The 24992-nt window shown below is 37.6% G+C and overlaps 1 protein-coding gene across 1 annotated transcript; it reads left to right on the top strand.

The window, feature by feature from the left end:
* Positions 1-875: 875 nt before the first annotated feature.
* On the top strand, positions 876-18427 carry LOC121327715 (hormonally up-regulated neu tumor-associated kinase homolog A-like). Its single transcript, XM_041271865.1, has 9 exons — positions 876-1314; positions 3024-3316; positions 4431-4486; positions 5315-5450; positions 6671-6798; positions 10606-10741; positions 11415-11583; positions 12646-12817; positions 17135-18427. Exons 1-9 carry the CDS (start codon positions 1081-1083, stop codon positions 17758-17760), a joined length of 1950 nt encoding a protein of 649 aa, XP_041127799.1. The 5' UTR covers positions 876-1080; the 3' UTR covers positions 17761-18427.
* The last annotated feature ends 6565 nt before the right edge of the window (positions 18428-24992 follow it).

Raw genomic sequence — 24992 nt, 5'->3', positions numbered from 1 at the left:
AACAGCCTGCTGCCATCCTCCCAAGTACGCATGCAGGAGCTGTGCAGATAGCTTTCAGCACGAATGCAAGGGAAATACAATTGACTTGATTTCTATCAACATGCTCAGCTCAACACAGAGGTCTTATTGTACCGTCTTGAGAAGGAAAAAGAGAAATGCCTTCCCTTGGATAACAGTTTTATCCCCTCGGTGGGCAGGACTGAGCGCATCATCCCAGGATGGGGCCTATCGGTAGCTCTGGTATAGAGAGCTCAGTGATACCTACCCAATCGGCAGGCATATCCCATACATAATGTCATTGGTGCTCATTTTCGAATTGAAAGGGAACCACCGTGCCACACAACAACAAAGGTCTTAGTAAATAGAATAATAATGTGTTAGTACTTTATATCTGTATGCAGAATATGCTATATTTTAAATAAAGTAATCAAGTTCTTAAGAATGCAAACAAGTTGTAGCCTTTAGGTGAGGTGGACAGTGTCTCTCTACCATTTCCATTGACTGTATTATCCTACTGTATTTGCATATGGGAAATAGGGGAGGCTGGATTTGAAAGAGTTTAAGCAATGCAGGGGGTACAGATCACATGTGCTCTCGCCGCCTGTGATCCGATTTAATTACTAAAATCCAAACTGAATGAAACTTTACAGCGTCACACACACACACACACACACACACACACACACACAGCAGCAGCAACACGCGTTGGGAGAAGAATTCGCCAGGGACATACAAACACAACACTGAGCCTTTACTGTAACTCTGCACACTGGATACAGTGCAGACAACTCGATTCTTTGAACTTTTTACTATACAACTCTACTTCTATTTTGCAGTAGGCTTACCTTTAAATCATGAGAACCATAAATAATGGATTGAATGTTATTGTAAACTGGGTTGAACACATGTGAATGTTTTGCTGCATGTTAAGTGTTTTGGCTAAGATTGGTACCAGGAGGGACTTTTCCTCAATATTGTCCCTTGCTGACTCCGCTTATCCTGTCTGATCTCAGTAAAAAAGCCCCGAGTGAAGTAGCTCCCTTTCTCACGGGGTGTTTGTGTGTAGGACTTGCCAGCAGGATGCCAGCAGCTGTCGGAGGAATGCTTCCAGAGCGCAACGGATTTTTGGGAGTAAAATCTCATATTTTTCCAGGAGAAAGTAGTCTCCCGTCCTTCGTCACTTGTGTTTCCAAGGAATACCTTCGTTGTTTTCAACACAACAAACGAGTTGGAAATTACCTTATTGGAAGGAAACTGGGAGAGGGCTCATTTGCCAAGGTTAGAGAGGGATTACATGTCACGACGGGCGAAAAGGTATGTTTTTTTTTTCTTTTTAGTAAAATCTCTTGGGAGTTACAGTGCATGTAGATATTTCAATCTAAAAATACATTAATTTAAACATATGTTATTTAAACGAAACAACAGTGACTACAAAGCAAAACAAAAGCGAAAAATGTGTACTATATAACTTTGCACTGCGTTTTCTACAAAGTAACTGATTATTGCCACTTCACATTTAAACTACAGCCTTATCTTTTTAACTAACCGCTATTAAATTAATTATTGTAAAAACAGCCTGGACAGGTTTTGTTTGTTTTCACATTCCTCCACCCAGCGGACCCCCCACTAAAAGCCAACTGTTTGTGAACTGTTATCTCAAATTGTAAAGCGTTGAATGTTAATATTATTTATTTTTAGTGCCTAAAACTCACAGTTTAGGCTTAAAAAGGGGCACATTCAGCACACGAGATATGCCTCTGAATTTCCATCTGTGTGTCTCTTTCAGTACTGGTCATTTATGTTGACAAAGTCGTATAAAACCGGGTATTACCTTTTTTTGTAACAACTCACAAGATGAGGTTCTCTGCATAGGAGTCCGTAAAACAGCAAGTACCGTACACTAAAGTGAAATGTTGACAGTACCAGGTGTTGTTAGTTTATTGTCAAAACCGGTAGCTCAGAGTAATAAAGAGAACAGATTTTAAAATATATAACTGGTATGTTTTTGCATCAGTGCAAAGTTTACACTATCTAGTACTAAAAGGAGAAAAAAAACGGAATAAACAAAAACATTAAAGTGCTGTATTTCAAATAGGCTTACATGTAGTAAACGCCAATAAGTCAGATATAATAGTATAGAACATATTTACCTTTGCGTCAGTTTTAAATGTATTAGTAAATCGTATACATGTTTATAACGTGCAGCTACATTTTAATTACAATGTGTCTCACGGCTGTAGTAACAGATTGGTATTGTTTGCTTTATGCATATTAATATAAGTTATCATGTATTTTAAATAGTTTCATTCACATTTGAAAACTAATAGTCAAATAGATGCAAACATATTAAAATGATACACTCAACTTTATTAATAACCAAATAATTGTGTAAAATTACAAATGATACATTATTGTAAATAAGACTGTAAAATAACCCTAAATACTGAAGTGTAGGCTTATTGAGGGGAAGATGACCCTAACCAATATAAGAAATGCCCTACCTGAAAGGTTGCCTTTTATGTTATGTTGTTTAACAGAAATGTACTCAATATAACTTGACAAGCTTGAAAATAACCCATCAACAGTCAAGAGTGTACCTCAGTACTGCATTCAACAGCAAGCCAACTTTTAGTGTATTGACACATATATTATCAGCCTTTTGATAACAATTTGAATGTTATTTAAAATATCATTTTAAAATAATTTACAAGTTGTTCACTTTAGTGAGAAAAAAAACAAATAAACAGTTTTCTTCAGTTTACACATGCCTCATCAGCTGTGCAACAATGAAGACAACTGAATGCCCCAATGTTGGGATGCATTGAAATACAGCATTGTTGTTGTTTCCTTGAGAAGGATTAAGTTACAAATCCTTTTACAGGACGTTTGTGTTTTATGCTTGCCCATCCTGAAAATCTACAGTATAGTTGCAACACTGTTTGGTTTTTCAGTGTATGCTATATGAACGATATATTCATTATACTTACATACCATATATGTAACCTTATATCCTACACTCTTAGGTTGCGATAAAGGTTATTGATAAAAAGAAAGCCAAAAAGGATTCTTATGTTACGAAGAACCTGAGACGTGAGGGCCAGATTCAACAAATGATCAGACACCCCAATATCACCCAGTTACTGGACATACTGGAAACAGAAAACAGCTATTACCTCGTCATGGAGCTGTGCCCGGGAGGCAATTTAATGCACAAGATCTGTGAGAAGAAGAGACTGGAAGAATATGAAGCACAGAAGTACATTAGACAACTGGTCATGGCAGTGGAGCACCTTCACAGAGTCGGGGTTGTTCACAGGTAACACAGCCTTTAATGTCTTTGTGAATTTAGTGCTAATGAAAGATGAGGGACAATGTCTACTGACTTCAGTCAGGCATGTTACATCTCTGAAAGTATACCTCATTCCTGACCTGAGCACCCCCTGTCCTTCAGTCCCAAGTCAATTGTGCTGAATTGTGTGAAGATTTTATAACAGCTAGGTTGAGACCATCATACTCTTTTACCAACAAAGATGTAATATATACATTTTTCCTAATAAAGTAGATTAAAACGGTCTTGAAAACATGGTATTCTGTAATTTCTCTTGTGCTAGTTTTCTGGGCTTGTCTGTTCAGCAGGAAAAGTGTTTCAGACAGTTGGAAACCTGTACAAGGCGCTGCAGTGTAGCCCTTGAGAAATAATGCCTTGTGACTTGAGACAATGTTTCAATTGTATGGCACACAAAAATGTCATGCATGCCAAATAATATAATTTAAGACACTGTGCTTGTCAGGCTTTTGGGTATGATTGGAACCATTTTCTTTCAAAAATACAGTAATGGTCATAATCATAACCAGTGGGTTTTAGAAACTGAATTTCTGTGACGTATTAAAAACACAAATATGTTTTATTCAATTTTTTGAATAATTTAAACATCCTGAATGAAGTTTTTTTGTAAGGTTTCTAAACAATATGAAAACGTGTGGAATTGTGTAATGTAAGGTAAACATGAATAAATAAATATGCTGGAACAGTAGTGACAGCAGTAGCCATAGCAGTGTGATAAGTTACTGCTTCTAAAATACAGTATCATAAACTAAAATGTTTCTGAATTGAACCCTTCAATGCAGCTGTATTAGATATGAGGGGTTTTAGTCTCTGCACAGCTGTCACATAACTAATCGAATATGTTTCCCCGTTTGCATGTGAATGTGTTTAATATCCAGCATTGATGAATTCATGACCCTTAAAAACTTTGACATTTTTGAGAAAGAGATTGTTGTGTGAAAAACACACTTCTAGCCATTGGTTGAAAAGACTATGCCTTGCCTTAAAAATGGCAATCTAGAGGGTTTTTTAATGAATACACAATGATTTAATTATTATGTATCTTTTGCATCATATAATTTGTATGTACTTTGATTTCACTCAGAGACCTGAAGATAGAAAATCTTTTGCTGGACGAGGAGAACAATATAAAGCTTATAGGTAAATAAATAAATACAATTAAAAAAAAATAAAAAGATTTCCTTTCTGTACTGCTATTTTTTGCCTATTGAAGCACAGTCATTTTTGTTATTTGCACTACCAACAACTACATAAGCACTGTTTCTAATGGATCATTCTGCTGATGAATCTAAATAAAGAATCTGTTCAATTGATATTAACAGCAGGGGGTCGGACTACAATTCAGTTTAAATAATTAGAACAGAGCACTTTGTTTAACAGAGTTTGAACATCTCTTACCAGTGCATTGGAGTCTCTTTAGAGTATTTTTGTCAATAAAAGTACCAGTATGTAAAATGGCAGGGTGGGCCCTATTTTAATGGCGTAAATGGTTGTTGTAAAGATCAGCTGCAATTCCTTTCATATGTCTTTGTGAAGCAGATTAAAGCTGCACGCTGATGTCACAAACACACATAACTGGCTCTACATGTTTGTGTGGAATCTATTCAATAACAAGAGAAAACTAAATCATTGGTTGTCTGTTTACAGCAACACCAACAATGTAATGTATAAAGATATATAGGAGACACATCAAAGACTTGAGGTTTTAAAACTTGTATTTGTGATCCACATGAATACAATTCCATCATTCTGCTAAAACACCATCAGATACACCATGTATATATTTCTTTGGTAGATGTACTATTGGAGTTTTAAAAAACTTTTCCATTGGAATGAAAAATAAAATGTGTTTCAGAAAAGAATGGTTCTCCTTTGTAAATGTATGGCAATGTATGTACTGTATTTACAGTGGTTGTTCTGGTATTTGTTCCTCCAATAAGTTTCAGTTTTGTTTCATTGTTTTCTCAGATTTTGGCCTGAGCAATTGCGCTGGGATTTTGGGTTACTCGGATCCTTTTAGCACTCAGTGTGGAAGTCCAGCTTACGCTGCCCCAGAGCTCCTGTCCAGAAAGAAATACGGCCCAAAAGTGGATGTGTGGTCTATGTAAGTTACTTTACAATATCTTTTACTCACAAGAGTTAAAGAAAATGCAATGTTTCCAAGCAAATTGCTGCTGGTTTTCAATTTGCTGACAAGACATGCTCATCAAATTTGGTATTTTCAATGGTTGTAGCTTTGTGAAAAGATAAAAAGCTTTAATGGTTGCTGTGGCAAGGTGTGTTGCAGTGCGCAGGAGTAGAGGTGATGCAGTGTTCAAGATAACAACAGACAGCAAAGTACTGGTGAAATGGTGGTTTTAATTTGTAATCCAATAGTCTGTTGACAGTAATAAACAATAAATGGAGGACTGCAGTACACAATGATGTGTACTGCTCAGTTAAATAAACACAGGGTTTAAAATAAGCACAGTATAAGCACAGTAATAATAAAGCACAGTATTTAAACACACACACACACACACAAACACAAGTCCAAGTCCAGCGTGAGTGCTAGTGGTGCAAATACAATTTATCCGTGAACAACAGTGTAGAGTTGTCTGGGTTTGTGCTGGCTCCGGATCGTGTTAGCTGTCTTACTCACGGTAATATTTTGCTTGTCCTTTAGCGTTCTCTTAACCATAAACAAAGGAACAGATCAAGAGCCACGTCCCCTTCTTCTACCTTCAGTCACTTGATTAGCAAGTGCAGTCGTCTCTCCTCCAATCCACGGCTGCCACATCGCTTTCCCTCTGGGGCGATGACTTAATGTACCGCAGCTGTGCCCCCTTCCTAGATGGCTGACTTCCACCTAACCCTGGGAATGAATTGTCAGGCCATCCAGTCCAGCAAACTCTGTTCCCTTTATACAACGTCCTCACAGATCGGGAGAGAGATTTATCACCAAGAATTATTCTGTCTCTGTCACAGTTGCTCATTATGTTATTTTATTCTAAAGCTTTTTACATGTGGTTTATTGAACAAAGTATCTTTAATAATGCAGTTCAAATTGTAACATGAATGGTAATAATTTAATCAGTTTAGTGTGATGAAAAATATCATGTAGCACAAAATAATGCCTTCATTGATGATTATTACACAGGGAAAAATAGGTCAGGGATCAGGCGTGATTGTTATAGAGGGAAAAACATGTCGGAGATCAGGTGTGGTTACTATACAGCAAAAAACATGTCAGGGATTGTGCTTTAAATACATACTAAGCTACATTACCACCTGGTGTCACTTTGATAGTGGGTCGTAGGCTTAGCCTGTCCATTTGTTTTACAGAGGTGTGAACATGTATGCAATGCTGACAGGGACTTTGCCATTTACTGTGGAGCCTTTCAGTCTGAGAGCCCTGCACCAGAAGATGGTGGACAAAGAAATGAACCCCCTCCCTGTCCACCTTTCTCCAGGTAATGAGCCGTCATGGTAGTATATTATAGTATATGTCTGTTTGAAAATGAAAACAAACCACTTTAAAGTGCTTAAGAGAACTTGAAATAGAAAACTTAGTTGTTTGATTCTAGTTTTGTCTAATTAACAGATGTTTTACCACTTTAAAAAACAGGAATTAATTAAAGTCTGGAGTAAACGCTTTGAAGTTTTCTATATGTAAAAGTTCACAATATTTGTCCATCTATCAGATGCTAGTGAGGAACATTGAGTTTAACTTCTGGGCTCTTATTACAATTACAGTACTTCTTGGTATTGTAGTGTTAGTCAGCACCTACCTAGACAAATAGAAGTCTTCCACAGAAGTTAAAGTTTCTCTGATTGCCAATTGCTAAGGACATTGCTTTTAAAGTGTATAATGAGGTAGTGGTTGCAAGCTCTATACATGGCTCATTCTGTCCTGGGTTTTTAGTAAGGCCCACCCTATCTTCTTATCCACATTAATATTGTTCTTTATATAGTATTGTGCCATGTTTTTATCTGAAAATGAAACAATTCCCTCTGGTTTCATATTCAGAATTACTGAGTTATCTCATTGTACATCCATAGAATCACATGGACCATCAGTCTGATTTCAATGTGGCTTTATTACACAGAACCTCAACACAGCTTTTTACTGTCTAGGACTGAAGCACATCATACCAAGTTATTACTGCTTTATTATACTGAGATGGAGCCCACGTGGCAATAGCTATGTAAATGATTACCATTTGATGCAAACTAAAAGGGAGACATCACCTTTCACCCAGTTACTACAAAAGTACACATGCTTCTCTTGAGTTGTTAATGGTTAATGTGAACCATTCTTTGTATTACCTTCCTTAGGGGTGACCTGGGGGGACATTTGCAGTTCTCATAAATTAGAAGTGGGGCACAGCACAGAGTACCCTTAGGACATATTTTACTTTTATAAAAATGATAAAATAAAAGTTTTATTTCTTATGAAGGAAATCAGTGAAAAACCTGCTTGGCTGTTATGCATGTGATGTATATTTCATGCACCAGCACTTTTCAAGGAGAAACATTTCAAGGAGAAAAGCGCTAGTTTGTTTTTGTTGTCACAAGGCTACCAGTACTTTTGAGCATCCCTGTAGATAGTAAGGACTTTTTTCACTCTGAGCAGTAAACAAACTCCCCTTATTCATGCTGGCTCAGCAGTATACCTTCCTCTGTGTGTGTGTGTGTGTGTATGGGGAGGTGGGAGGGGGGATGACTTAATTAACCCATATGTGTATTCCATGGCAGACTTCTGCCTAGCAGGAACTTTAAGCTTTATTGTACAGCACTGCATGGTAGTTTTGTGATGCATATCATTCTATTCTGAATCTTTTGACAAACAACATGCACACATGCACAAATTACATAGTGTATCAAAATACATAAAATAAGTGCAATGCAACCATAATATGTCTGGTTTGGGTAGATGGATGAGGGCTCTTTCGTAAACTGAAAAATGTACGGTTCTGTATGGGGATTTCTGAACTGTTAATTATAATTTTTAAGTAAGTTAGATTTTAAACCTAAACACTCCTGCTCTGAACAAGTCTGCTTTTAGTTTGTATTGCTTTCTTAGAGCTACAGAAAGCATTCAGTGGACCTTTAGGCATGCTACTGCATTTCAATAGGAGCACTTGAAATATTCAGCTGAAGACTCAGACTCAACCAGGCAAGGCAGGAGTTGCATATTTCTAGCTCATCTGGCAGTTTGCACACTGAGTGTTTGCACGTACACAATGCAAAAAATGAAGGTCTTTAGTGGTTTGGAGTGTGGTGTCTCAAAAACAAAAAAAAACTTCACCTTCTGACTTTTTTTGTGTTAAAATAAAACAGTAGTGCTTGTGAATGTAGTGCTCATGAAAGATGGGAACACCCCACCCACCGTTTCTGTGAGCAATACTAACCTAATGCAATCTTGAGCCTTTTTCAAGCAAAGACTGAGTTTCTGAGTTGTGCCAAATGGTATAATGTGATGTAGATTGATGCTAACAAGATTAAGTTAAGACCATCAAACTCATTTTACTTGTGACCTTAACCCAATTTCAAGAGGTGAAAGGCATGAAAGGCTAGTGATTTAACACCACTGTATCACTTATCCACCTTTGCCTTTGTGTTAGAAGTTGATCACACCTCTTAAGTTGTAAACATTTCTGACATTGTTGAATATCTTCATGTAAACCATGTATAAGAGAATATATCCTAGTTTTAGTACAAAATGTTGTAAGTAAAAAATTTAATAATTACCATACCGCATTCCAGCCTACATTTCTAGTATTCGAGGTTATACACAAGGTAATTTGAAGACATCAGGGTAGACCTGTCAGAACATATCTGTATAGAACTTGTTCTGTTCTCTTAAATGCATCACATCAAAGTAGACAAAGATACCTTCTTTTTGTTTAGCTTCTATCTTCTTTGACATGGTTAATGATGGAACTGTTATCCAGCATAGGTCAGAGGTGGAGTCTGGATGTTATCTTGGCCAGAGTAATCTTTAGAGACTCTTTAGATGGTTCCCACCCTTGAAACATCATTAGACTGAAGTCCTGTCTCTGTGTTTAATGTATACAAAACAAACACAACTGCAGGGTCAATTGCTTTAATGAACAACAATGCTTTCTTTCAGCTAATGTTCTGTCTAGGTTATAGTTTGAATGCCACAGTCTACCAATAATGAAAGTCATTACTTCATTTCTGGGTTTACTTCACTGTATGCTCATACAGAAAGAAGAAAAAAAATCAATACTGTATATCCCCTTCGGTCACCATTTTTTATTTTAATTTTTAAAAGTTTTAAAACAGTTTGTATGAACACTATGTAGTTTGAGAAGTTACCCTGCCAAAACTTTGAAAAAAAAAACATAAATACGGCGGCTCCCAAATGGTGCATCCAGTAAAGGCGCTCTGCGTGAGTGCAGGATGCGCCCTATAGCCTGGACATCACCGGTTCAAGTCTGGGCTATTCCACAGCCGACCGTGGATGGGAGTTCCCAGGAGGCAGCGCTCAATTGGCTGAGCATCACCAGGGGAGGGGAGTGGTCTAGGTCGGCCAGGGTGTCCTTGGCTCACCGCACACAAGCGACCCCTGTAGTCTGGCCGGGCGCTTGTGGGCTTGCCTGTTAGCTGCCCGGGAGCTGCGTTGTCCTCCTACACTGTAGCTCCTGGGTGGCAGCATGGTGAATGCGCAGTGTGTAAAGAAATGGTTGGCTGATGGCACACGCTTTGGAGGACAGTATGTGTTCGTCTTCACCACTCCTGAGTCAGCACAGGGGTGGTAGCGGTGAGCAGAGCATAAATAAATAATAATTGGCCATTTCAAATTGGGAGAAAATAAAAAAATAATTGGCAACGACTAAATTAAATAAAATATATATATATATATATATATATATATATATATATATATATATATATATATATATATATTATATAAATGCATTTTAAAATAGGTACAAAGATAGGAAACGTGGTGCCATTGTGCAGGCAGTGACTGAAGGAGTTTTTTAAAAATCAATGTGTATTTTCTTAGAAGAATTAAACAAGAAACAGCTTGCAGAAAGGAACAGTTCAGTTATTGTTCTGATTTCCCATTGCTATAACATATTCTACTGAAATCAAGCTGTGGCTTATCACAGCGGGGTACGAGTAGATCAAATCAACCCTTAAGTTGGGAAGACAAACGTTTCAGCTAGTGCCTTCAACAGTGTTAACACTGCCTACACATAAACATCTGTGCCATCCAATTTAGTTTCCTCCTGTTTTATTTGCAGCTGCACTCAGCATGCTGAGAAATCTACTTGAACCTGATCCAACAAAGCGCCCAAATATTCAGCAAGCTCTAGCTGACCAGTGGCTTAATGAAAATGACCAAGGAAAACCTTTATATTGGACGCCTTATCCAAACAGGTACCAGCACTATAGTTTACACAATGCATTGAGAGTACAAAGGGCTATTTTCTGATTGTGCGTTATATCAGGGTGGTGAGCTGTGAACTGGCAATGGAGTTCCAAGTACTTGTATGAAGGTTGCAGTTTCAATTTCACAGTATCTGCTGGCAAACAACTGCATCCTTGCATGCCAGGGAAGAGAGTACAGTTGAGGCTCATTGGTAGGGCAAAGTGCTGAAAACTTAATTTCTTGATTTAATATCCTGTTGTTGTTTCTGCTTGTATAATTATTTACCTGGCTTACTTCCTGTGTCTTTGTCAATCATAGAGACTGACACTGCAAATATTCCTGAAAGCTGAAGTTATGTACATGACAGCTAGGGCTGTACAAGTGTAATTTATGCCTGCTGTTGTGTAACTGTGGCAACTGTTACTGTTATGGGAGGGGAGTGGTACAGTCTTTTTAGAAGCAGTCCCACAAGTTAAAAACAGCAATAGAATTGTTAGGCAGCACATAGAGTAATAAACATGTCAGAAGTTAAATATCGTAAAATGGCACAATATAGGTCCCTTCAGTGTGCATCGTTTTATTATTAATGGTTTTTTATCATGTGAGATGAGGTTCCGGTACGTGTGTGTACTGGTGAAGCATTGGCATGGTTACCAAGTTGTATGTTTGCCCTGTCTTTAGGATACACATGAAAGAGCTGAACCAGAGTGTGTTGCTGCACATGACTGAGAAACTGGGATACAAACACAGTGAAGTAGTGAACACAGTGATATCCAACAGAGCCTGCCACACACTCACTGTCTACTTTCTGTTAAACAAGAAGCTGGAGAGATACTTAAGAGAACTTAAAGTAAGTAAAGTATTGTACAGACGTGTGTGAATTGTATCTACATGGCAGCAGTGACACTGGAACAATTTTTAAAGTGGGGGTGCTGAAAGCCATTGAACAAAACTGTAACCCCTGTATATGATGGAAGCCATGCAAAGCCAAGGGGGTGCCACTGCATGGCAGTAAATATTTCTGAATAATATTTGCCAAACAATCCCGATTCTGCATTTTTCATGCAACTGGTGACTAATGCAAATTAATAAGTAGCTTTTTTTTAAAGGGGCCAGAAGTTTTCTGACCTCCCTGGATGAGCTTGTTTAATCATTCCCACTGTGAAAAAAGCCAATGTTTCTCAAGACCTCTACCAAACAAATGTCCCTTTTATGGCTAACACTTGTTCAATTTGCTGGTAACCCAGTCAGCAGGTTGTGCCGACAACCTGGGAAGCAGAGAGAGTTGCACGATCCACTGTCTGAGGCAGAGCTGTGAAAGCAGTAACTGCCTGTGACTGACATGCCCTTCTGCTGCCAAGCTTTGTGACTGTGCTGTGTAGCAGTATGATGGTAGTTGTGTGCATTTCAGCACAGTCAATAGATAATGCTTTTTTTTTTTTAAATTTATCTGAATATACTGAGTATATATATATATATATATATATATATATATATATATATATATATATATATATATATATATATATAAATTAAACTAATTTTCTAGAATACTGTTGTTTAGTATAGTTTCTTAGTTGTTTTCTAAGAAATTACCCTACTCCACTCTGCTGTTAACAATATAATATATCAGCAAGGCATTGTAACACAAATAACATAATTTTAAATGTGCCTTTTACAGTAAGATCTGTATTAATATTCACCTTCAATAATCAGCCACCTGCCTTAACCAGTAAACTTCAGATTTTTAAGTGGTCACATGACTTCTTGGACACGTAGGCACCAATATTCAATGTATCCACATTTTCTCATAGTATTTGAAAAAGTTTTCAAATGTGTTAATTGCTTTATCACCTTCATTATAATTTTTACATTGCTAAATACTTAAAATATATATTTTATTTTATACGAGGAAAGAAAATTGAAGGAGCAAGAAAGAATAATTGAACTACAGCAAACACCTTGGAATAGAAAAATAGAGAAAATCCCTGATGTCCCTAAACAGCACCCATGCACTCTGGCTGAAAGCACAAAGGCCCTGCTGAAAGACAAAAAACCCCAACGAGCAATTCAGCAAGAGAGAGGTGAGAGCTAACAGCTGCATACTTGAATTGCACTAAAGACTGTACTGAACGCTAGGATTTTTATATTTTACTTTCTATAAATTTTAGAAATGCTGAGTCTTTCAGGACCCTCTTGATAATAATACTTTTGTCTAGAATATTACTGAAAAACACTGCAGGAATGGTAGATATCTCACACCTGGCATTGTTTATAGTATATCACTACTGCTAGATAGTGATACCATGTGCCCTGTCTTATCATGAGAGGAATAGTTACATTAGCTTGGATTCCGTTCTTGGTTCAGGGGGGATTTAATTGAATTGCCTGTGCATTCTTCCCCCACTTTTTCTCATTGACGAATGGGAGAAATTTCAACTTTTTTCAGCAGTCCAGTGCTATCTCGCCTAGCACACAAAGGTGTCACTGTCACCAGTCCATTATAATGATCTAAGCAGAGGCAGATTTTAGTACCACCACTCAATTTACCCCCAGGGTTAAATTGTTGATAACTAACTATCATACTAATACAGTGGAAAGTAGACAGAGTAAACGTATAAGTAAATGATCAGCCACTTCTGTTTCGATTACCATTGAAAAGTGGCTGTCATTTTTTTGTTCACAAATGACAATGGACCTCTTACAATCCCAGAGAATAAAAGAGATGATATAATAATATGAACAGGTGGTTGTTTTTAGATTTTTGCAAGGTGAATAACAACGTATTTGCTTATTTAAAAATAATTGCTTATAGTTTCCCTTTAATGAATTATTCTCAGTGTGTTTTAGGTTTGCACACTTTCACTCTTCATTTACTATGCATTACTACACTTTTGTTACCATGGTGCACAGCAGTAACTAACAGGGTTGTGTCACTATCTAAAGATAACAGAAATGCTTGTTAGGACAGAAGTAGCTCTACATTAACACTGAATTTACATTAACCCTAAGTAAAATATAGACTCCTATACTGGTATATGTGACCCTGAGCAAGTCGCTTAACCTCCTTGTGTCTTTCAGGTGAGACGTTGTCGTAAGTGACTCTGCAGCTGAGGCATAGTTCACACACCTTAGTCTCATATCTTGTAAAGCACTTTGTGATGGTGGTCCACTATGAAAGGTGCTATATATATAAAAAGATACACACATATATAGTAACAGAACAAGGGGTAGGGTCATTAATGGGGCAAGTTTGTTGACTGCATACTGTAACATCATTTTCTTTCATGGGGCTGTCTGGGAAATGCATTCTCCCCGGGTCAGTCATCTTGTTTGCCCTTTGTTATATATATATATATATATATATATATATATATATATATATATATATATATATATATATATATATATATAATGTATATATACAGTGCCTTGCAAAAGTATTCAGACCCCTGACCAATTCTCTCATATTACTGAATTACAAATGGTACACTGAAATTTCGTTCTATTCGATATTTCAATTATTGTAAGGTGACATTGGTTTTATGTTGGGAAATATTTTTAAGAAAAATAAAAAACTGAAATATCTTGCTTGCATAAGTATTCAGCCCCTGTGCTGTGGAAGATCCCAGTTTGCACCGATGAAAGAAATTGCCCTAACAAGGACACAATTACCTTACCATTGGCCTCCACCTGTGAACCATCAAAATTGCTGTCACATTTTCTGGATAAAAACCCCACTGCTGAAGGATCATTGGTAAGGCTGTGAATCTGAAGGAAAATGAAGACCAAAGAGCATTCTCCAGAAGTTAGAGATAAAGTAATACTAATGCATAGATTAAGGAAAGGGTACAAAATAATATCCAAGTGTTTGGATATCCCAGTGAGCACAGTTGGATCAATAATCAGGAAGTGGAAGCTGCATCACACCACCCAGGCACTGCCAAGAAAAGGCTGTCCCTCAAAACTCAGTGCTCAAACAAGAAGGAGACTTGTGAGAGAAGCCACGGAGAGGCCAACAATCACTTTGAAGGAGCTACAGAGTTCAGTGGCTGGGAGTGGAGTAATGGTGCACCAGTCAACCATATCAAGAGCTCTGCATAACACTGGCCTGTATGGGAGGGTGGCAAGAAGCCGTTACTCAAAAATTACCATCTGAAAGCACGTCTGGAGTTTGCCAGAAAGCATGAGAGTGACCCAGCTGCGATGTGGGAAAAGGTTTTGTGGTCAGATGAGACCAAGATAGAGCTTTTTGGCCAAAAATCAAAGCGCTATGTGTGGCGCAAACCTAACACTGCCCATGCCTCAAGACACACCATCCCTACAGTCAAGTATGGTGGTGGCAGCATCATGCTGTGGGGATGCTTCTCATCAGCAGGGACTGGGCATCTTGTTACAATTGAAGGAAGAATGGATGGAGCAAATTACAGGAAAATACTGCAAGAGAATCTGCTTCAGTCCACTAAAAAACTGAAGCTTGGGAGGAAATTCACCTTTCAGCAGGACAATGATCCCAAGCACAAAGCCAAAGCAACATTGGAGTGGCTCAAGAACAAAAAGGTGAAAGTCCTACAGTGGCCCAGTCAAAGTCTCGATCTCAATCCCATTGAGAATCTCTGGCATTATTTGAAAATTGCGGTCCACAAGCGTTGTCCAACCAACCTGAACAACCTGGAGCAAATCTGCCAAGAAGAATGGGCCAAAATCACTCCGACACTGTGTGCAAAGCTGGTACATACTTATCCCAAAAGACTTAAAGCTGTTATTGCAGCGAAAGGTGGCTCTACCAAATATTAATGTGTGGGGGTTGAATACTTATGCAAGCAAGATATTTCAGTTTTTTTTTTTTTTTTTTTAATATTTCCAACATAAAACCAATGTCACCTTACAATAATTGATTTGGAGTTTAAGTGTTTTAAAATAAAATATCGAACAGAACGAAATTTCAGTGTACCATTTGTAATTCAGTAATATGAGAGAATTGGTCAGGGGTCTGAATACTTTTGCAAGGCACTGTATATATATATATATATATATATATATATATATATATATATATATATATATATATATATATATATATATAGGATTTTCTTCCACTTACCTACACACCATTCTCCACACTGTTAAGGAGAAAAAAGTTTTTATTGAGAAAAAGATTATATATTAAAAATACAAAGTTAGTACTTGGTGGAAGCACCTTTGGCAGCAATTACAGCTGTGAGTCTGTTGGGATAGGTCTCTACCAACTTTGCACACCTAGATTTGGCAATATTTGACCATTCTTCTTTACAAAACTGTCAGGTTCCTTGAGGAGCGTTGATGGATAGCAATCTTCAAGTCATGCCACATATTTACAATTGGATTTAGATCAGGGCTCTGACTGGGCCACTCAAGGACATTTACCTTTTTGTTCCTTAGCCACTCCAGTGTAGCTTTGGCTGTGCGCTTTGGGTCGTTGTCATGCTGAAATGTGAACTTCTGTCCCAGTTTCAGCTTTCTTGTAGATGGCAGCAGATTTTCCTCAATAACTTTTCTGTACTTTGCTCTATTCATTTTCCCTTCTATCCTGACAAATGCCCCAGTCCCTGCTGATGAGAAACATCCCCATGACACGATGCTGCCACCACCCTGCTTCACAGTAGGGATGGTGTTTTTTGGGTGCTGTGCTATGCTGGGTTTGTGTCAAACATAACGCTTTACATTTAGGCCAAAAAGTTGCATTTTAGTTTCATCAGACCACAAAACTTTTTACCACATGGCTACAGAATCTCCTGAGTGTTTTTTTTTTCATACTTCAAACGAGATTCAAGGTGGGCTTTCTTGAGTAAAATACAGTCCAGATTTGTGGAGTGCTTGGGATATTGTTGTCACATGCACACTTTGACCAGTCTTGGCCATAAAAGTCTGTAGTTCGTGCAAAGTTGCTATTGGCCTCCTGGTAGCCTCTTTGATCAGTTTCCTTCTTGCTCGGTCATCCAATTTGGAGGGACGCCTGATCTATGCAGGGTTTTGGTAGTGCCATACACCTTCCACATCTTAATAATCGTCTTGACCGTGCTCCCCAAGGGATATTCAAGGCCTTTGATATTTTTTTATACCCATCCCCTGATATGTGCCTTTCAGTAACTTTGTCCAGGAGTTCTTTTGAAAGCTCCTTGGTTCTCATGGTTGAGTCTTTACTTTGAAATGCACTACCCAGCAGAGGAAACCTACAGGAACTGCTGAATTTATCCTGAAATCATGTGAATCGCTACAATTTAACAACAGTGGAGGCCACTTAACTCGGTGTGTGATTTTGAAGGCAATTGGTTACACCTGAGCTAGTTTAAGATTGCTATTACAAGGGGGGTGGATATATATAGTGTGTGTGTCCTAATTGAACCCTTCCTTCTTTGCAGCACTTCTGCGTGGTCTTTTATGTGCCGATGAAGCCAGTGAAGGTGGATGTGTCACTTCATGTTCCTTGGAATACCTGGAGATGCAACCTACTTTTCCCAGAACACCACAACCCATTAGAAGACAAGAATACCTCCAGCAGGACAGCTTCAGTTTGGGAAGGGAAGACAAGAACCCCCAGTTTGGAATCAGTTCAGGTCATTCCACCGATTCTGTGGACAGAGAACCAGGACATACTGAATCAACACCATGGTACAAATTTGCCAGCTCTGCATTCTCCCACAGGTTTTCAAATGAAAAACAATCTCCTGCCTCACAGCCAGAACACACAAGTTCTAATAACCCTGTGGTTTACACACACACAGACGAGGACAAGAAGAGTCCACTGAAACCAGATAGGGTCTCTTCAGATTTTAATGTGTCCTACAACAAAGGGACTGGAGATTCAGGATCCCCAGGATGTGTTAAAAACCGAGGAAGGTTCCCAATGATGGGCATAGGACAGATGCTGAGGAAAAGGAATCAAAATGTGCAATGTAAGATTGAGAAGCCTGTGGAAATGAACGTGCCTGCCGCAGCGCGGTCCTGTCAGGTGCAGAACGTGTTCCTTGCAACGGGGGCTCTGTAGAGTTTATGTTTTACACAAAGTGGTTAATGGATAAATTAAAAAACAAAAACAAAGACGCAAAAAAATGGATACACTTCAAACTACAGGTGTTATATTGTCGTTACTTTTTTTTTGTAAAAATGAAGACTACAGGACACCAACAATGTACTCCTCTGGAGACATATTTTAATTGCACCATCATATTTTATGTTCTGTCACAAAAAAATGTCAGTTGTTTGTGCATTTCAGCTTAACCCCTTGTGTGTAAAACGTGGGGTTATCTAAAGATAAAGAAATGAGTGGAGAACCACACACATCAAATGTTTAATGTGTGGAAAATATTGGGCTATACTTTGCACTTAGTGTAGTGAAGAGGCTTGAAACACCAAATAGCCTAGGTGAGCCCAACTGAAATGAGAGTTTAGTGTCCACATCGCAGAACCACAGCACATTTCAGCACAACTGGTACTCTTCTAGAGAGGTCTAGACTGAATAGTGGGGTGTTCAGGAGGGAAAAGAAAACCCAGGGATGCTATTATAAAATACAAGCACTGTACAAGTACAATGCAACAATAACCAAACAGTGCTATTGCAGTCATATTTGACCCTGTGTAGTTCAATGTCCGGTGTTTTTTAATTAATTAAATTAGGTTTTTTACATTTTAATGCTGTAATGGCTGTTTGGTTTGCTGTTTTGTTGTTTTCTGTTGGTATGCAATAATATTTAATACAGAAGATTGTGATGAAGTATAAGCATTCACATTTAAGTTATTTCTGAGTTTATGAAAGATTCTTTCATGTAATAATTAAGTTAAGAAAGTTTAAATACAGTTGTACAGAGCTTTATCTACCTATATTTTGAAGTTTATCTAAAACAAACTCTGTTTTTTTTTCATTATAGTTCAGTGCAAATGTGTTTAATTAATCTTAGATGTATGTACAGAACATGACCGTATAAAGGCTGTAAATACAGTCAATGTATTTTTTTTTTACATTTTGAACAGTTCAGGGAAATAAATTATTCGATTACACAGTTTAAAATGCTTCTTATATGGGGCAACAGAAACTGTCTGACATTTCAAAGCTTTTAACAACTTATCCTGTAAGCTTTACAGCAAAAACAAACAAAAAAACCTCAGAATAATGTGGAAGTGCATCACTGCCATGGTGTAAGAGCACATATTACATGAGCATATGCCTGCCTACTAGGTAATAGCAGTGTTTGCAAGTGTGTGTGGTGTGGACATTCCTTAGCACAATCTCTTAAAGTAATTATAGCTAACAACATTGCTCCATACATTTTCTCAGCTGTCTACATCATTATATAGGTCTCAAATGCACATTTTAGCAAACATGTATTTTCACTTTAAAACATGATCTCTGAAACTACACAGTTAAATACATCTCTGTTTCCAAGCCATGCTTTTAGACAGTCTTGTACTTCCTGTCAATAAGCAATCAGCTGCTTCCCCATTTGACTGCCATGCTTTCAGCCTGTAACACGTGTTGACCCAGAAGACACTGCAGGGGTGAAACAACCAAGGAGGTAAAGCAGTCGCAATCTTCCTGTAAGACAAGGCAAGAAAACTGAGAGCCAGCCTACTGTAGTTTAAACTGCACATTTGAGACCTACCTGTATGCAGTTAATAGAAGTGGAAGATGGATTAATATTATATGGTTAGCTACAATTACTTTAAGCTTGCACTCTGACCACTGTTGGGGTGGGCTAGTGAAGGCTGATGAAAATTTACATAAGTTATACCATGTAATGTCAATTTAGTCTACGTTTCCACGGGCAACACTAATAACCACTTCTCTATTTTTTTTATGAAACTATGTGCTTTTGCTATGACATTGTATTCCACATGGGTATGGATGCAGATCATGGTGACTTTTTCATGGTACAAACACATGTAATTGTGCTATTTAATCTTTCCTAAATGTGGTCTTGCCCAGACTTTAAGCCACTTTAGCTTTAAACAGTTTGTATTGTCACCTAACTTCACATAAAACAGATACATTGGTACAAACCATGAATTTACCAGATTAAAACGTCATTCTTTAAATGCGTCCCTCCGAGTGTTATTTGTACCATTACCAATAAAGCATGTGTAAAAGTAGGAGACACTTTTATCAAATAATGTACGTTGGAACTACAGCTGTATTAAAATGACTGTCATGATAGTGTTTTAAGGAAATAAATATTTATATACTGTTTCAGACTGAAGACTTTTTATTGACTTCACAGCATGTTTAAAAGCTTTTTTAGGGTCAAGTAAATTTAGGTTTGTACTTGGATAGCTTCTGTGTTTTATTTATTTATTTTTATTATGATCGGTGCATAACTTTTTGCTGCTGTGCCTTGTGTTAGTGACACTTAGGATACAAATGTTAAGTGCAGCATTTGAATTCAACATTACAATACACAATAAAACTTCAAAAAATATTACTTACAATCTCTGTGAACATAGAAACCCAATTTGCTAAGCCGCTAGGTTAATTCTGAGGATTTCTAATTAAGCTTTTCATACAAACACTTATCTGATAATGGCAGTAAAGTGAAATAACTGGCATTCTTGTTGAATGCCAGATTTATCAAGACAAACATAACTGTTTTTGAAACTTTTACAGATTGAGTGAATTTTTTTAGCTCGAATTCATGATGTACTGACCGCAATGTTGCCAAATCCTCCAAACCAGTCCCCCACATCACAAAATTTCCCCCCAAATGTAAAACTGAATAAGCAAAAAAAACAAAAAAAAACAACCTCTTGCGCTATTTAGGTGATGTACCCCAGGGTCTGTCTGTATTGGAGTTAACCGTTCGGCAAGAAGCATGCGAGCATGAAGTGTGCCTGTGGAAATTTTGCCCCGCCCCTGTGTATTTCTGTGTTGTATGTTGCGTGTAGTGTGTTAATGTTGGTGTATAGTCATTGGTACACAGAATATAATATGAGTTATGCCACAAGTGTTTAAAATGTATATTTCTATTTAGGCACGAGGATTGCACGGCACTTCATGTGCAGGTAAAATGTAGTAATATGTGAGCACGGGGAATTGCACTTTATTAATTCACATGCAGTTGTACCGCGACTCGAATTGAATGATTGATTAGCAATCGAGTCTTGGTACAGCTGCATAAAAGCAGCATGTTTTCACTCACTCTGGGTTGTGTGTTCGGTGAGTGGAGAACATAATAGCAGCTCACCGTGTTTGTCTGTGTAGTTCGTTTTTGTTTGTCTCTTTGTTTTGGCTGCCAGTGCCGTGTCCTGTGTTTTGTTTGTCTTTACAACCTTTTATTTTTTGTCTGTTCAATTTATTAAATGCTGAGCGAAAACAATCGCTCAGCTTCACCAAACTCCACCTCTCTGTTTCTGGTCTGACATCACCCACTACAGCCGTCTTTATGACACTGCCCCATACCACGCCTCTCATGTGCTCCTCCATCACACAATAAAATGCCCTCCTGCTTTTAGATTATACTCTAGGGGCGCTGTTTGTTTTCTATAATACAAGCCTGACCCTAACGCTCCTGCACTGCATTTCCTTCAACCAATCCATTAGCAGCGTTTAGGGTGTATTTTTAATATGTAATGAGTAAACAAGTTCCTCAATGCAAATCCCCTAAAACCCCCAAACTAAAAATAACCCTAAGGTTCCCCTTAATTTTGCCCTCAAATTTCAGTTCACAAAGTGTGTTTGTTAGAGAAGATAGCACCGTGTCTGCGTTGTTATTATATGCAGTTGTTTGGTAGGATAGTCTGTGAAAAATAGTTCGAGGGGATCCATGAACGAGTCCTGGGAGGCCAAATATTTTTGGAACCCTGCTTCTTACTCTTTATCTTAAGCAGTCCACACTACCTTTTGCAAACAGCGCAGTTATGTAAGTTTAACAACAATTATTTTTATCGTACCCCATACCATTGAAACTAGAACAGGGTTATAAAAGTGAAACGTGATCTTGTAGTATGATTGTGACAGGATGACCGAGGGCTGAGGCTCAGAGACAATGTAAAGTCAAAAATAAAGTTCTTTATTTAAACAAAATAATCAAATAAATAGGCACAAGGGCCAACAGAAAAAAGATTCAAACAGAAATAATAAGTGAACTTACAAAGTAAATGGTCAGGTTCCAAGCCTTTTTTAAAGGAGACACTCTTTTCTTCTAAACACAAAGCAAACTCCCAAACAAAAAACACCTCCAGCCAGGCCCTCTCCCCTGGTTTTTATCCCCTGTGGCTGGAGCCCAATTAATCAATAATCATTCAATTAGAGCTCCAGTCACATTCTCACATGTTTTCCTGGCAGGGAGAAATTTAACCCCCTCCCTACCAGTTCCAAACACATTCATATAGACGGGGCAGTTCCCCGTCACAATGATACATTTTGTCTATGAGTAAAATCAGAAAACAAAGATGTAGTCAATTCAAATGCGATACTCACCAGAGAAAGGCTCCCCAAATTCATCAGACAGCTTTTGAAGAGCTTCCTTTAGTTCCCGTTTAAAATAATTGTTGTCTTTTGTTTGTCATAAAAAGCAATTTTCATGACAAACGTCTATCAGCCTTATTTATAAATCATGCATCCAATTCGCCACATTTGAATATGTGACTTTGCTCTGAAGCAGGATTTGCTTTTGTGTCGCCAGAAAAATAGAACGGAGTCCTATTCTAGCTAACATGTGGACTGCGTGTGGATGGGGCTGGTCACATAAAGGCTTGGTCACATGGGCGACATTTGTCGACGGCAACAAGGGGATGACAGCTGTTGCAGGCTTGTCGCCTCATGTTGCCACCCTGGTTCACACCCTGGCCCACTTCAGGACGATATTCTATTTTTTAGGAGACACGAGAGCAACATTTTCCATACCAGCCAATCATATTTGATAGTATTGTCACATGATAATAAAAAGGTGATGCGGACACATGATTTGGAAGTGAAGCTAATAGATTATTTAGAATTGTTTTATTGGTTTGAGAAAAAGTTACATATAAGAAAATAAAAGTTTAACTTTTTTCCCTTTTTAAACTTTTTTTTACAATAAATGAAAACAAGAGACAATAAAAAAAAATATATTTTTTTTTTTGCTCACAAGATAAAAAATGAAAAGGTTGCATTTTTGTAACAGTTTACAAAAAATGGCTACTTCACCACATTTTACAAAAAAAAAGTCATAAGGTTTGTTTTTGTGCAAGTTTAAAAACAAAAACAACAATATTTCTTCCATGTCATAACCCAGGGCCAAAACCCCAAACTTTCTTTTTTTCTCCTCTGCTCCTCTTCCTTGTCTAACATTGCTGTTAAAGCAGTAGCAGCAGCCTTCCTTCACAGCATGTTGACGTCTTGTGACACAAAAGTGCATTATGATTGGTTTGCATTATGTTGTTGCCTGAGTGTTGCCAGCTTGTCAACTGCATGCTTGCCTCTCATGTGATCACGGCAAAATGCAAGGCAACAAGCAGGCTACAAATGTGTTCCTCTTGTTGCCGTCAACAAAAGTGACCCATGTGACCAGGCCTTTAGATTTGGGGGTGGAGGGGCCAAAACATTTTCATTCCTGTTCTGTCGCCTATGCAGTGTTATACATTCTTACTGCATAGGGTTAGTTGTACAACTTTTGACCCATCTAACCCTAACCCTAACCTCTACAGTTCAGTACTGATTTGCCATTTCATCAAAGCAGTATAGAAATAACGTACACACTAAATAGTCCAATTAACAAACTCAAAGAGACTTTCATTTGCAGGGTGCCACACCCAGTGAAGAATAAGTTTGTCCAACTGTTGAGTTTAAATGTGAACTCTGGTATTTTTAGCAACCGGCAACAAGCAATCGATGTGTCTCCTGGGTCACGTTGTTTTATGACTCTTCTATGACTCAAGCAACCAGAAAAAAATGCAGGCAAAACATGACGCATGCTAATAACAGTCTCATGTATAAAGTGGTTAGTTCATTTTAAAATAGTGCCTTCATCAAGTATGGGTCTTTTGTAAGATTTACAAAGTTTTAATAGTTTTTATTTCTTTAAGATCTGGCACAATACTGGGGCATTGTAGTTTAAGCTGAAGTAGAAACTAAACACATAAAGGAAATAAAGGAAAGGAAATAAGTTCCAGGTGATTGTTTTTGTCCTAATCTAGACAAAAGCCATGATTAAAAAAATCGTACTATTGTGAAAGTCTGAAAATATGTTTCGTGATTGGATTTTTACTAGAATATTTGCATGACCACCACTATGGGCCACTCACTTAATCTTTGAAATAAAAAAAAAATAAAGATAGGAGAAGCATTACTAATGTACAGTATTATAAATTTGATTAACTGATATATTATTTAGCATCTCAGTTAATTTATTTATTGCCACAACAGGATATTGCAGTGATTAATGTTTGCTTTCAGTGTAGTTGCTAATATATGTATGGGTACTACTTTAGTCTTTTGACTTCCCTTTTGGTGTAGCGGTCTCACTGTTTACTATTGATTTCTAAAAATTGTTTTCATTGTCATTTATATAACATTTACCAGGTTGTATTTTATAGCACGAATAATGTAATGCAATTTAACGTATGTACACTGCATGCACATTCAGACTTTATAGTGGCAAAAGACAAGTTGATGTTCATCTGTTCTTCTTTATAGATTCTATTTCTCTTTACATGTAATATATCTAATATCATCTGCCCCTATCATTGTTTTTATTTTGTTTTGTTTTGTTTTGTTTTGGTTCATTAAAATTTCAACAACTTTACAGGATAAGATTATCCTGGATAATTAATTCCAAAACCACTTTATAATATACGCTAGAAAAAATGATGAATTTGAACAATAGCAGTATATTGTAAAAAGCCCTAGAGCAGTCAGTTGTTAGTTGCTTGGCTGTCAAAAAAAAAAAAATACTAATTGAAAAGGGTTTGTTTGTGGGACCCTGTCTGGTCAGAGCATCTGTATACCAGACATGGAAATCAACAACCACTGGTGCCTGACAGAGGGCAGAGGATTTTGGCTTCCTGTTCCTAATAAAATGGAAGCTTCTACAGATACATTCTTATTGAGATTGTTAGAAAAAACAATTCTACATTCCTTTATCTAATAGTGCATTTGAATCACCTGCTCTGTACAATGCATCTTCTTTGCACCTCAGAAATGCACTTCTTGGTGTAAATCAAGCTGTGCTACATGCAAATGAAAGGCTATCAGACTTTCCTTTCACTGTCCCTTAATTTGAAATACTATTTGGAATCTGTATCAAGGTC

The sequence above is a fragment of the Polyodon spathula genome, chromosome 15 (assembly GCF_017654505.1).
Source record: "Polyodon spathula isolate WHYD16114869_AA chromosome 15, ASM1765450v1, whole genome shotgun sequence".
Taxonomy (NCBI): Eukaryota; Metazoa; Chordata; class Actinopteri; order Acipenseriformes; family Polyodontidae; genus Polyodon; species Polyodon spathula.
The sequence above is the reverse complement of the archived record's forward strand: the minus strand, read 5'-3'. Positions and strand labels throughout refer to the sequence as shown.

Coding starts and splice junctions, on each gene's coding strand:
- LOC121327715 (XM_041271865.1), top strand. CDS start 1,081: ATGCCAGCAGCTGTCGGAGGAATGCTTCCAGAGCGCAACGGATTTTTG. Junction 10,742..11,414: donor TGGACGCCTTATCCAAACAG/GTACCAGCACTA, acceptor CCCTGTCTTTAG/GATACACATGAAAGAGCTGA. Junction 12,818..17,134: donor AGCAATTCAGCAAGAGAGAG/GTGAGAGCTAAC, acceptor CCTTCTTTGCAG/CACTTCTGCGTGGTCTTTTA.